The following is a 13,529-nucleotide window of genomic DNA, read 5'->3' as shown; positions in this document are numbered from 1 at the left end:
TGCCAGCTACACCATTTCCTCCCCCATGGTCCCACCCAGATGGCAGTAGGGTCTTCAGTCTCCTCGCATAGAAATGATGTGGCCCACATGTCCCATCAACACTGTGCCAAACACCAATAGATTCAGGTAGCTGATACAGCATCAGCTGTATCATTCGAGATAGCTTCTAACAACTTATCAACAGTGAATTCTGAACACCATCTGTTTAAAAAAAAAAAAAAGTCTCCAATTTCAATATTCAAAGCTCCACAGGTCATTACCTATGCATCCGTAGCATATATTCCAACCAAACCTTCCCCTTCACGGATTCTGGAAAACACTAATTTCCTGACCAATTATGATATTAAAACATCAAAAAAACACCCAGTCCTACTGCCAATCTTTTCTTACCTGCATCCCTCTCATTTTCTGGAACCGAGCTACTGCATCACTGATGGTGTAGACACGAACGTGGCCCATGTGAAGCTTTCCAGAAGGATATGGGAACATAGAAAGCACATAAAATTTTGGTCTTGATTTCTAGAAAGAAATTTTTAGAAAGTTGTAACTACATAGAGTTAGCATTTCACTTGAATACATGCGCGTATTACAAACTACACAGTATCATGAAGAGAAACCAGGTTCTGCTGGAACTGATCCAAGTGAGCATAGACAAAGTTCATCAGACCAAACACTTTAGGGCTGTAAATGGAAATGTTTCACCAGAATTTGCTGCCATCTCATCAATTTATATTTATATGGCACTTGAAAATTACGTTTTTAATCAACTTTTCCTGAGCAGAAGATACATTAATATAACTGCAGCTTAACAAATCACCATTCTCTACTGTAGCATCTGTAACTGATTATGTGCTCCTCATGTCCCACCAAAAAATGAAAACACGGCAGATTAAATTATGCCCTTAACAGTTTAAGTAAGTGTTTTACTTTGTATTTACAAAAAACACGGAGCTCACTCCTGGCCAGTTGCTTTTCGTCAGCTGAACTGCAGTAACTCACTGACTGACTAACTCAATTATTCGCAACTGCATGAACATTCACTGAAGTGAAACTGTTCAGTTCTGCTACGTACACTCAGATCCAAAGACACCTTGCAAGCAGTATCTTGCGTAGTGAAAGTAAAAATTTCATTTAGTTAAAGTTGCAAAGAAATCACATATTTCTCTCGCATAAAATATTCCTAATACATCTTGATTACCATTGAATTTATCATTGATACATGCTTGATAAGTTCCTACATTCTTTTTTTTATGTTAATAATGAAAAAAAATTATGGGCAGCTTTCACTATTCTGAACAAAACTCTGTTCATATTTATCAAATATTATTTATCATTTTTGTCCAGGAATAGCAAAACTAGAAAGAATCTCAACACCTCACTGCAGCACTACACACTATTTGTCCCTTAATATGAGATTTTATTAAATCTACTTAAACTGTAAGGATAAAACAAAAACATTAAAAATACAATTTTGAACTTAGCATATGTATGATATATATACAATACCTATGTAAACATGTATTGTCAGATATTAAAAACACAAGCCTAAATTAATGCTTTCCCTGCTACTTCTATGCATGCACACCATTTTCATCTCAGTTTTCTTCCTCAGAAAAAGCAAGCCCCATTTCTCGCTTCAACACTTTGACAGCATCTATGTTTTGTTGGAGAGGGGGCACTTTTTAGGAAAGAAGAACAAACAAGCATGAAGGGGCACAAAAATGTTTTTATACCTATGTGACTGAGCATAATTGTGAAGGCAAAAAGAGTCAGAGACCAAGATTACCGTTGTTTTCAAGATCTTTTATTGCATGGGAAAACTTTTTTTCTGCAAGTCACTCATTATTCCTAAGACACTGTAAATCAGAAAATATTCTTAAAAAATCACCTTCCCTTAACATAGATTTTAATGAGTCACAGTGTAATATATTTGTCATAACCAGCGGGAACAAGAACTTCAGAAAACTGTTTACAAAAGTTACGAATGGAGGTGTTTCTTTAAATACTTTAAATAATGAATTCCAAAATGTGGTATAATATACCATGAACGACTTGATGACTTAAACAGCTCCTAAATTTACAACTTCATACTTTGCTTCTCACTGTATTTTTCCTCATGATTTTTTTAATTATTATGTTTCCACCTATTTGATCAACTGTTTTTAATAATCTACTGTCATATAAAAGTATTTTCCCCTGAAATGTAATATACAGCTCATCATTACAAGCCAGTTGTACTAAGTAAGATTCAGATAATTTCACTCTGAGAAAACAAAAATATCAAACCAAATTTCTCATAATGCTTACATCAGTTTCTGAAATTCTGCAGAACTGATCCTTTATTCTTGGAAGCCACCAATTTTCAACTCTTTTTCTTGTCTCCAACCCATAGCTTTTTTCCCATTTCCCTGTCTCACTGTAAATAGTTCTGACACAAGCAGGAACCAGTTTTCTCTGCCATTTAATTAATCCCTGGAAGCCATTTAGTTGTCTCTTCAAACATGAGGAACAAATGCCAACTCTCTGACAAACCGACTGCATTCTTAAGGTTATGATATCTGAAAAAGACAAAAATATGTACTTCAGTCTACAATATATAACAGGAATTCCATGGTTCTTATGGTTATACAGAAATTTGGTAGCTATGAAACATACTTTAGTTTGATTTAGATTACTTGCCTGTTTTCCATGGTACATGCATTTTATTCCCACGTGTTTGAATTATAAAAGCATTTATTTTTTAGACAAGAGAACTAGCTGTGGCCCTTGCATGGAATTCTGTTAGATTTCTTCTCGAATAAGATCAAATTCTTGCATTCAACCTCTCATAAAAGCAGGATCAGTCAACTGCAGGTTCAAGAAGCTCAGCTGCCTCAACAGAAGAACATGGCTAACAGGGCATTAGTAAAAATTTAGAATGAAATAGGGAGAAGATGAAGTTGCATGAAATAATCCTGTAAAACTACTGAATTTGTCATCACTGAAAGAGATGGGGGAGGATCACTACAATTAGTAGATTTCAACTACATGGTCTAAATTGACTATTTTGCTAAGGGCTTCCACGTCAGTATAGTTTCCTGCAAGAACTACGTGAGAAACTTACATTATTCAGACAAGGTATATTTGAACAAATCAAGCAAGTAAAGCAATACAGTTCTCTTTCAACTAAAAATCCAGTTAAAAGAACTTCTCATGTGCTTCCAAGTGAGTCTTCTCAAATAAAATTACTCAGATGTGATAAAGATCAAATAGTCTGCATGTTTGGGATCAGTCTCAATAAACAGATTTACTGCTTTTACTTCCTACAGTAGGAAATATGGCATTAAAACTTCCCCTGCTTTGAGATTTCTTCTTCATCTCCACTCCTAATTCCTTTCTAAAAAAACTTACTTCTTTATTTACATCAGTATTTCCTAGCCTCTATGATTTTTTTTTTTTTTCAAATTTTGGCCTATACACTTCACTGTTGTACCAAGCTAGCTATTTCAGTTAGTTCATAATTTTTCTTGCAGACTTGCATCAGTAAAATCTCTGTGTAGAGAAAGTCTGCATAAGAAATGTTTTTACTTATGTATTTCCCGTATGATAGCAACATTATCAGTAAAAATAATCACTGTACTACCTAAATAAGGTCCCCAGTAAGCTAGTGGGAGTTCTACTTCCTTAACATTTACCACACGTGTACACAAGCCTTCATTGCCTGTCTCATCACGTATCAAAAGAACTGCACATTTTCTCTCTTAGTTATCAAGTAAACTCTTTTAAACATTTTTTCATTTACATATATCACACCGGTGCTTTGATTTTTTTCTTGCTAATCTAAAATATTTCTCATTTGTAATAATAATAAATCCAGGACTGAAGTCAGGAGTCCCGATGCAGGTGCAGAAGTTATTCAGGAGAGATGTCATTTCTCCCCCTCCATAACCTTATACTTCTTCACTCAGCTCAAAATTAGCAAGAACATTTCAGTACTTTACTGTTGTTCTTATGTTTATTATTTCCTTGTTAGTTATGTCTTATTTCTATTACTCCTATTTATTTTACAGCAGAAAGTAGCACTTCCTTGTGGCAGGCCACTTTCAGCATCGCTGACTTACAAAACACGCATTCTAAAACACAACATTTATAGACGTGCGAATCCTTCATTGAAGGGAGACAGACAAGACACGAACGAGGTCCAGCACCTGCACACAACTCAAGAGAAGCCCACCTGCAAGTGTCACATGCTCTTGCCAGGGCACATCTGGGTGACCTCAGGCCCTGCGGGACAAGCACGGGACACAGGCAGGAAAGGGGCCGCTGCCTGCATCACACAGTGCTCGAGCAAAGCTCTTTTAAACGTGCGGACTTAGAGGATGAGAAAGAGACCTGCAGTCTCCTTCCTGCTCAAGATGTGGTGATCAGCAAGGCTCACACTGGGCCAAGCAAGGACACCAAACGGATAACCAAATGCAAAAGACTTGGAACAAAGTGGTTTTGCCTTTCCAGGCTAGGAGACAAGCAGGGTGCCCCTCCCCGCCCCAGCTAAGGGCATCCCAGCCCAGCGCTGCGTCACTCTTCACAGGAGCAGGTTACAAGCTCACACTGTCCCACGCAGGCAGGCGTGCCGAGAAGGGAGGAAGGGGCTGGCCTGGCAAAGGGGCTGTCTGGCCAGAGGCTGGGGCCCTGCTCTGGAAAGGCGCAATAAGCACAGGGGAGAGGAGTCCTTGACTAAATCAAGGTTCTGAAAACGGCTTGGTAAGGGCCTGCGCATTCCAGTCACCCCTGCACGCGAGCCGGGCGGGCAAATTCCTCTCCTTCCCCTGCAGCTCAGGTTTGAACTGAAAAAAAGAAGGCAAAAATCTCCCTAAATTCTCCCCCTGCCTCCCCAGTTCATCAGCAAAAGCGCCGTGGGGGCGGCCCGCTGCAGGAGACGCAGGGCGAGAGGAGGGAGGCGCGGAGGGCGCACGGCTGCAGGCACCGGAGGCCAAGGCCGCCCAAGGGCGAGCGTGAGGGGGAGCAGCGGCAGGCGGCGGGTAGGGCCGTTGCGCTGACAGAAGGCGAGCCCCACGCTGGCGCCCACCGCCGCAGGAACCGTTACCTGCGCGCAGGAGCCCGCTGCCGCACCTCACGCACTATCAGCTCCGCTCCCTCCCCGCGGGCGCCGCCATCTTGGTCTCGGTTTAGGGGCGGGGCGGCTGCTACGGCGCATGCGCAGAAGGCGATGCGGAGGCAGCGCATGCGCCGAGCTCCGCCGGCGCGGCCTGTATCGAGCGGCGGGAGAGCCGAAGCCACTGCGGGGGGCTCTCCCGTGTTTCCGAGCCCCGAGCCCCGCAGTGGGCAGGAGGGGGAGATGCGTGGCCCCCTGGCACGGCGCCCTGTCCGGAGGCCACCCGGGTGCCGCCCCTGCTGAGGCGGGCCTCCCTCCCAGCCTGCACTGAAAACTTGGCCTGCGAAATCTAGGGTACAGGTTGTGTTCCGGCGGTGGTAGACGGTCAGTGACCTGCTAGTGGCAGGCAGCAAGCGTTTAATTGCGGCTTTAGGTACAGGGACGCATTTTAGAAGGCCAGGCAGCACCCCAGCTCGGACAGAGCGCGTCCACTGGCCTGGGGCTTCCCAAGATGGCGGTCTCCGCCTTGGGAACGGCGGCCTGCGAGCTCTGAGGTCCTCGGCCCCTCAGTCCTGCAGACGCTTCAGCGGGCGTCTGGTGAGGAGGGCAGAGAGTAACCGCGAGGTGGTCGCCTGAGGGACGCGTAAGAGCATTCCCCAGGGGCTGAAGGGTCTCTTGCTGGGCGGCGTGCTGCTGAATTTGTCGCTGTATCTTCGTGTTTCAGATATTCACATGCAAGCGTAGGAGATACCAGTAAATAAAAAGATTGAATTAACTGGGGTTGGATGTCTGTGCAAGTTGCACGGTGTTTGATTAATTTTGCTAGCCTCCACTCTGTAAAGTGACCGTATAGGTTAGGGCTAGATTTCAGTAGCATTTTGTCTTCACTAATTTAATTTCCCTTCTGTAATTTTTTAAGAGGCAGATTCAGAATTAAAGCCTATAGTTGTTCTGTGGTGTCTTTTTGTCTACTTACTTCTGCTTTTTTTTTCTCGTTGAAGAGAGTCTAGAGCAGTGTAATTCTACCTCGGCTGGAAAACAACATCTTACCCTGTTGTCAACACTGTACAGTTCAGAGTTGCTTTTAATTATTGCAAGTAGCTTGTCGTAACCTCTAAGGAACAAGTAATTTTTATTTTTTTCCTGTGGATTGTGCCCTTTTGCTCCTGGCAACTGTTGATTTTTTTCATTTTTAAACCTTTTTTCACTGTTGTGTTCCCAGCGGAGTTTAAACCAACACATTTTGTTTATGCAATGCCTATAATAAAGTGAACCTTTTTGTACTCTAGAGACAGGAGCTTCTTACATGACTACAAAAAAGTATTTACTGAGTGTAAGCGTTCTGCTTGGTTGTGTGTACCTGTCAACTATGCCTAAATCATAGAATCATTAAGGTTGGAAAAGACCTCTAAGATCATCGAGTCCAACCATCCACCTAACACCACCATGCCTGCTAAACCATATTCTGAAGGGCCACATCTACACGTTTTTTTAAATGCCTCCAGGGATGGGGACTCAGCCGCCTTCCTGGGCAGCCTGTTCCAATGCCTGACCACTCTTTCAGTAAAGAAATTTTTCCTAATATCCAATCTAAACCTCCCCTGACACAACTTGAGGCCATTGCCTCTCGTCCCATCACTAGTTAGTTGGGAGAAGAGGCCAACACCTGCCTCACTACAACCTCCTTTCCAGTAGTTGTAGAAAGCAATAAGGTCCCCCCTCAGCCTCCTTCAGACTAAACAATCCCAGTTCCTTCAGTCCTTCCAACTGCAACCTTTTCATCGCAAAAATGAACTGAGAGCAGCTCCGATGCTTACCCTGCTCCGGAACTAGTACAGTTGCACCAGGACTGTGTGCACGTTTTCAATTTGGTTTGCTATTGGTCTCCCTTTCAGCAAGCGACGATGACTTTGGTCTAACAGACCTTCCCATCCCAAATCTCTGAGCTGCCGTGGGAGTGCCTGGGCAGGGGGAGGACAGGGCATTTTGTGGTGTGGGGGGACAGGCTGCGCAGTCCTTAGCTGAGACCCTTCCCGAGGGTAAACGAGAGCTCGTGACCAACTGGGATGTGTTTTCACCTCACAGGATGATTTCCCTCGCACTGGCCCTGGCTCCTGCACTCTCCTGATTCACATGGAGCCATTTGAGAGCTTGTGTCCCTGCTCGCTCCCTGTGCTCTGCAGGGGCTACTGTCTGCTAAGGAGAGACAGGTGAGCAAGCAGTGTATCCAACCCCTGCCTGGCCTGTTAAGATGAACCCTTCTTGAATTCAATTTTCATTTGTATGGTGGGCTGTGCAGCTCACAGCTCTGATTCGTGATCCCTGTTGGATTCAGCTCAGGAACCTGAGAGGTTCCCACTTCCAAAGAGAAGGGACCTGATGTGGAAGAGCTGACTGTCCTTGCTTGGAAATCGAAACCTCTTTCTTTGTGTGTGTAGTGCCCTTCTCCTCCACTGGGGACAATGTGGTAGAGCTCAGAGTGAGCGGAGGCAGCAAAATAATGAGATAATTATTTTATGTTGTCTTGAAAACATTTTGAAAGTCCAATCACTGCCTCATTTAGAATTATGATTTTTAAAATACATTTCAGGCTCTGGACTGTTGAAGTATCTAACATTAAACATATTGACCTATATTTCTAAAGGCCTGCCATCAAGATTATAGCTTATTTAGTAGTCAGACCTTTGTCTTATCTTTTTAATCCGTTCATTTCACTAAAATATTGCTTTCTCATCCTGACAATCTACTTACATATTTCATTTGCTTGAAGCTGAGGATAATCAGTTTAGATTAATACTAAATTAATCACAATCTTAAATGCTTTCAAGGAAGTTAGGTGGATGCTATATATAAATGCAGACCTGCCATACCTCGGGAGCGCTTTGGTTTGGGCCCGTGCGGAGCCTCCAGCACTTGTCTGTTTGTCATATTACACAACGATCAACAGTGGGCTCGGTTAAAGTCAGACATAGCTTGTGATACTGCTAGAATGGGTTCTGCTGAAGGGGTTTATAAATGGGTGGAGGCACAGTATTGTACCGAGTCTTGGCTATAGGTGCCACTTTGCACCCACTATTTCCAAAAAATAAACTGGAGAAAAATTAAAACCCAAAGAATATTGTTTTCTGTTATTCCTCATTTTTTTCTGGGGGGACTTGCTGGTGTGATTTTGATTAGCTGCTAACAAAAACAAGCCAAGCACATTTGACACAGGTTTGAATTGTGTGCTAGTTCAGGACATGTAGAAGATAACTTCTGTTAAGATACTACTGGGAACTTACTCTGGGAACATATTGAACCCTTAATTTGTGTCACTTTTCCATTGATTTTGTTGAAGCTTATTGTGCTGTCTGGATTCTGATAGTGAGGTAGGCAGACAATATCAGACAAAGCTAAAGAAAGTGCAAGATTATCTGTTAACAGAAATTAAAACTAGGTGAGAAGAACTGAGACCAGCCAGAAGCCTATTCAGAAAGAAAGAAGAGCAAAGGTATTTTGAGTAGTATGGTAATCCATGAAGATCAAAACCAGTCGTAGATATACACTGCCATTTGGCATTTGGGCTTGTTTATTGGCTTATTCATGGTAAGAGTAGTGGTGAGTTGCCTGTCTATTAAGCACTATTTCTTTGGCATTATCATTTTAAAAACACGGAGATCTCATGTCAATGGTAAGTTCCCAGAAACGGCAATGAATGATTTTCCCATGGTGTGAAGAGGACAGCCAAAAGCATACCAAAGCTTTCCTCCAGAATCTCATACTGACTTTTCTGTGGTCTCATCTGAGTCTGCTAACCTCTCTGATATATTTTCCTCATGCAGCAATGGGAGGTCAGATTTTCCTGTCTGCTGTGCCCTGTCTGCGTGTTTGGATGGGTGGAAGGTGATGTGGGGAATTAACAATTAGTTCGATTTTGCTATAGCTTTAGTTTAATTTTGTTATATAATTTTGCATCTATGTTAGAGTTAAACACTGTTATTCAGTTTAGTTCTGTTCTTTGTAATCTTGCTACCAAGGACTGTTGTGGCTCAAATGTAGCTCACAAGGACTGCTTGCGAGACAGACAGGGACAAGAGAAACAAGGACTGATAACCAGAACTTTGTTGTCTGTAAGAAGCAACTCTCTAGTTGAAACTGGTTCTATGGTTTGGGACTCAGCCAACACAGGCAACTCAGGAATTTTTGAGCCAAAGGTGAAAGCACACAGCGAGGAAGACTACAAGCCTTCATCCAGAAGACCCCCACAGACGACCACCAGACGACACTGCGCAAGTGCTAAAGGGGGGTGGAGTATGATAATGAATTCCTAGAAATAATTACAATAATCCAGCCTACTTAGATAAGCTTTGTAACAAATAGGAGCATGCTTCGTGACTCGGTGTGCAAGTTAGGAGGAGTGATCCCCCTTGCACCCGGCGCCGCAATAAACATACCTGCTTTATAACTCTCTGAGTTGTGAAGTTTGATTCCGCACGTCAATTTGGCGACCCAGATGGGACCCTCTCCGTCCGGCTGCGGGATCTGCTGAGGACGGGACTCCTCCGGGCGCCCCCGAGATTTCTCGGGAGGACTCCCCTACTCACCCAGGTCACCGCGGGGACAGACAAGGACCATCACCAGCGGACCAGGTATGTTTATACTGTAAGGGGATACCTGTAAGTCGTGAGGAGACGTCCCACGCGAGGTAAAGAGCATTGGTGCTCGCCCCTGGGTTGGGGGTTTGAGGTCCCCATAATTTGGTGGTGGGGGTTTGAGGTGCCCGTAAGGTGGTGGGGTAAGACTTGTAAGTCTTGTACCCCGACTAATGGTAACTTGGGTTCTCCTGACTGCAGTAGCAGGAGTTATATTTGGTATTGCCATGGTTATTGTCATATGCTGTAAAAATTCGGTACCGTGTGTTGTGTGAAGGATCATACCATCTAACACTATTATAACACCTAACAATAAGGCCTTGATGTTTGTATGAAGTGCCGGGCTAGGCCCAGAATGTATGTGTATTATTGTGCTGTTATTGTGTGTTAAAAGTGCTGAGTGAGTGATTAGGCAAGTGAGATGCAGCCTGGCTGCAAAGTGAGTGCAGAGTTCTGATCCGCAGTTTCGTGTTCTCTGCAAGTAGAGCAAGCCGGAGACTAAGGAAGCATGTGGCAGACTGTGAAACAGGGTTACTTGAATTAAGTATTAACCCTTGGTGTTCTGTACATGGGGATTTTTCATGTAACTCGGTTTTTAAGTGTTTTGTTTGTGAGAAAAACATTTGGGTATGATTTAGAGATGATTGTCAGTGTGCGTAATGTGGAAATTGGTCTGACTGGGACAGGATTGATCGCTCAGGCAGACTTAAGCAAGCGATTTGAGGAAATTTAGGAAATATTAAAAATCGTTGAAATTCAGGCAATAAAAGTACAGCTACAGAATTCTTGTTGTTACATGGGAAGGGACACAGGACAGAGCAGCACTGTGGCCCCTCAATGTGGAGCTCGTACTTGCTCCTGTCCACTTTGTCACTGCTGTTGCCTATTTGTTCACACTCAGTGTTCAAAGTGTTAGAAGTACATTATTTTGTCAAACGGAAGACAGGAGTTTTATCTTAATAATTGTCTTGAATTTAGGTGTATTTGCTGTAGGGTGAGTACACCTCTGCACCTTCTGCCTTGGATAAGGTATTAGTGCTGTCGGTTTAATCAGACTGTATTCCTTGACTAGCAAGGGAGGAAGACAGGGAAAGTTCCTGCAGGATACACTAGGAGAGCAAAACATTAACTGAATAATGAGAGGTAAACAAAGTGGAGAGACAGTGAAAAAGAGCCTTTTAGGCTGTATTTTGGCTCACTGGAAGGATATAGGAGGACCACTAGGCAGGAGTGTGAACAAAAGGACCTTAATAAAGTATTGTAATCAGTGATGGCTTTGGTATAAATTAGATGATGAGGAAAATAGCCCTCTAATGGAACCCTGAATTGTAATACTTTGTTGCAATTGATGTTATTTTTGAGAAGAAAAAGGAAGTGGGATAAGGTTTCGTATGCAGCCGGTAACTATTTCTCGGTGCTTAAAGTATAGAAGTTTGGTTAAGAGTTGGAGCTGTCGGTGTTATAAGGATTTGTTTAAGTGCAAAGTTGGTTTGTCGTACGTTGATTAAGGGACAGAGAGGTGGACGTGGTAAATAATGGAGATTTCACAGAGCAGAGAGATACGGAATAAAAGCCCTTTGGGTTGTATTTTGTATAAAATAAGAAAGAAGAACAAAGAAGTTGAAAGGATGTTGCTCAGCGTGTAGTATAGGGCAGAGATGTACTAAGTTGGATAAAATAAAAGATCCTGGAGGGACCATGTATCTGACCTACCAGAACATTATTCACTGGGCAGTCAGCAAGTGATGCAGAAACTGAGAGCGGCAGACAGCAGGAATTTGGAAAATTTACTAGACGAGGCATGGGGAGTGTTTAGTAACAGGGAGGAGGATCAAAAGAAAGATAAGCAGATGTTGTTAGCAGCGTTATGAGAAAGTAAAAGAAGCAGATGTTAGTAGCGATGTTACAAGACAGTGAAAGATTCAGAAGTGAAGGACCTGAGAGGCCCTTGGAAAGAAACAAAGGTGCGTGTTGTAGGCAGAGGGGACATTAGAAAAACGAGTGCCCAGAAAGGCAGAGCAGGAGGAAAAGAATACAGGCCCACATCAAGGAGGATTGACGGGGACCTGGGGAATCTACCCTAGCGGATCCACTGGTTGTATTAAAGCTAAGGAAATGGCAACAGAGCGTGGAATTTTTAGTTGATACTGGAGCAACATTGTCAGTTTTAAATCAGGCTTTGACACCTGTAGATGATGACTTTGTAATGGTAAGGGGAGCTACTGGCCAAAGTGAAAAGGCGTACTTTCTAAAACCTCTTGAATTCAAATTAGGGAAACAATTGGGGGTACACAAATTTTTATATATGCCTGTTTTGCCAAGACCTCTATTAGGATGAGATTTATTGGAACAATTAAAGGCAGAAATAAGATTTGACAAAAGGAAAGTAGAGCTCTGGGTGGGAAGTGACTAACTAATTGAAATTTTGAGTTTGGCCCTCATAAATACCCCTCCTGGCTCAGGAGTATCTGAGGAAGTCCAGAACTAGGTATACCCAGTAGTATGGGCCACAGAGACACCAGGAAAAGCGAAAAATGCATCTCCAATAATAGTCAAACTTAAGCAAGGAACACAGCCTGTAAGGATTAGACAATATCCTCTTAGAATGAAAGACAGAGAAGGAAATTGACCAGTTATCGACTGGTTCATCAAATATGGGTTATTAATAAAGTGTGAATCAGAATATAACACTCCCATTTTACCTATTAGAAAACTGGATGGTAGTTAGCCAATAGTACAGGATCTCAGGGCTATCAACAAAATTGTTGAAGACCTGCACCCTGTCGTGGCAAACCCATACACGTTATTAACTAAATTGATACCTGAATTGGCCTGGTTTACCGTCCTGGATTTGAAAGACGTCTTCTTTTGCGTCCCATTAAGTTTAGAAAGCCAGTTGTTGTTTGCATTTGAATGGGAAAACCCAGGCTCCGGAAGGAAGACACAGCTGACACGGACTGTGTTACCCAGGGGTTTAAAAATAGCCCCACTCCTTTTGGAAATCAATTAGCTAAAGACTTGGAACAATGGGAGCGACCCCATGGAGCAGGAACAATATTACAATATGTACATGATCTATTAATAGCCACTGAAATGAAAGAACTTTGTATAATATGGACAATCAGTTTGCTAAATTTCCTTGGACTTAATGGCTATCGAGTTCCTCCACAGAAAGACTAAACAGTTCGACAGCAAGTAACCTACCTCGAGTATGAGATAGCTGCGGGCCAATGAACACTGGGGACAACGAGGAAGGAGGCCATCTGTCAGACCCCTGGACCACAGACACCTAAAGAGCTCTGCACGTTCCTGAGAATGACAGGATGGTGTCGCCTATGGATATATAATTATGGACTCTTGGTAAAACCGCTCTATGAACTATTAAAATCTGATAAAAAAAACTCCTCATCTGGAATGAGGAAGCAAAAAGAGCATTCCAACAGCTAAAGAAAAAGCTGATGAAGGGTGGCCAGGTTGTGAAAGGCAGGTAATTCACCTGCTGTATGTATGACAAACAGAAAAAGAGTCGGAGAAAATGACCAGGGGCAATTACATTCTTTTTAAATAAGAGGGAGCTTGAGATACTGCTGAAAATTACAGACAGCCTAGAGGCTACTATGCCTCTGCTTTGTTTTTTAATATCTACATTCAAGAGCGTCCTGACGTGTCAGGGACTTAATCCAAAATATCAAACTATGAACCCCACAAATGGTGGGGTGTATTGTAACGGGACAAATACAAGAGATCCTCAGACTTTTCCAAACAGGGGACCTAGCCCACTCTGCCATGATCCCCACCTTCCCCAT

At 42.9% G+C, this 13,529-nt stretch overlaps 1 protein-coding gene across 3 annotated transcripts in view; it reads right to left on the bottom strand.

The window, feature by feature from the left end:
* LARS2 (leucyl-tRNA synthetase 2, mitochondrial) overlaps positions 1-5,171 on the bottom strand; it is an 88,699-nt gene extending 83,528 nt beyond the window's left edge. Inside the window, exons 1-4 of one of the 3 annotated variants that reach the window (XM_075418844.1) lie at positions 5,084-5,171; positions 4,214-4,823; positions 2,308-2,558; positions 391-519 (exon numbers count right to left, since the gene is read on the bottom strand). In XM_075418844.1, the coding sequence (XP_075274959.1) occupies positions 391-519; positions 2,308-2,541 (363 nt within the window). In that variant the 5' untranslated portion in view covers positions 2,542-2,558; positions 4,214-4,823; positions 5,084-5,171. The remainder of the gene's footprint in view (positions 1-390; positions 520-2,307; positions 2,559-4,213; positions 4,824-5,083) is intronic. The other 2 variants (XM_075418843.1, XM_075418845.1) reach the window with 2 other exon arrangements.
* Between the last annotated feature and the right edge of the window lie 8,358 nt (positions 5,172-13,529).

The sequence above is a fragment of the Opisthocomus hoazin genome, chromosome 4 (genome assembly GCF_030867145.1).
Source record: "Opisthocomus hoazin isolate bOpiHoa1 chromosome 4, bOpiHoa1.hap1, whole genome shotgun sequence".
Taxonomy (NCBI): Eukaryota; Metazoa; Chordata; class Aves; order Opisthocomiformes; family Opisthocomidae; genus Opisthocomus; species Opisthocomus hoazin.
This window is presented reverse-complemented; position numbering and strand designations above follow the sequence as displayed.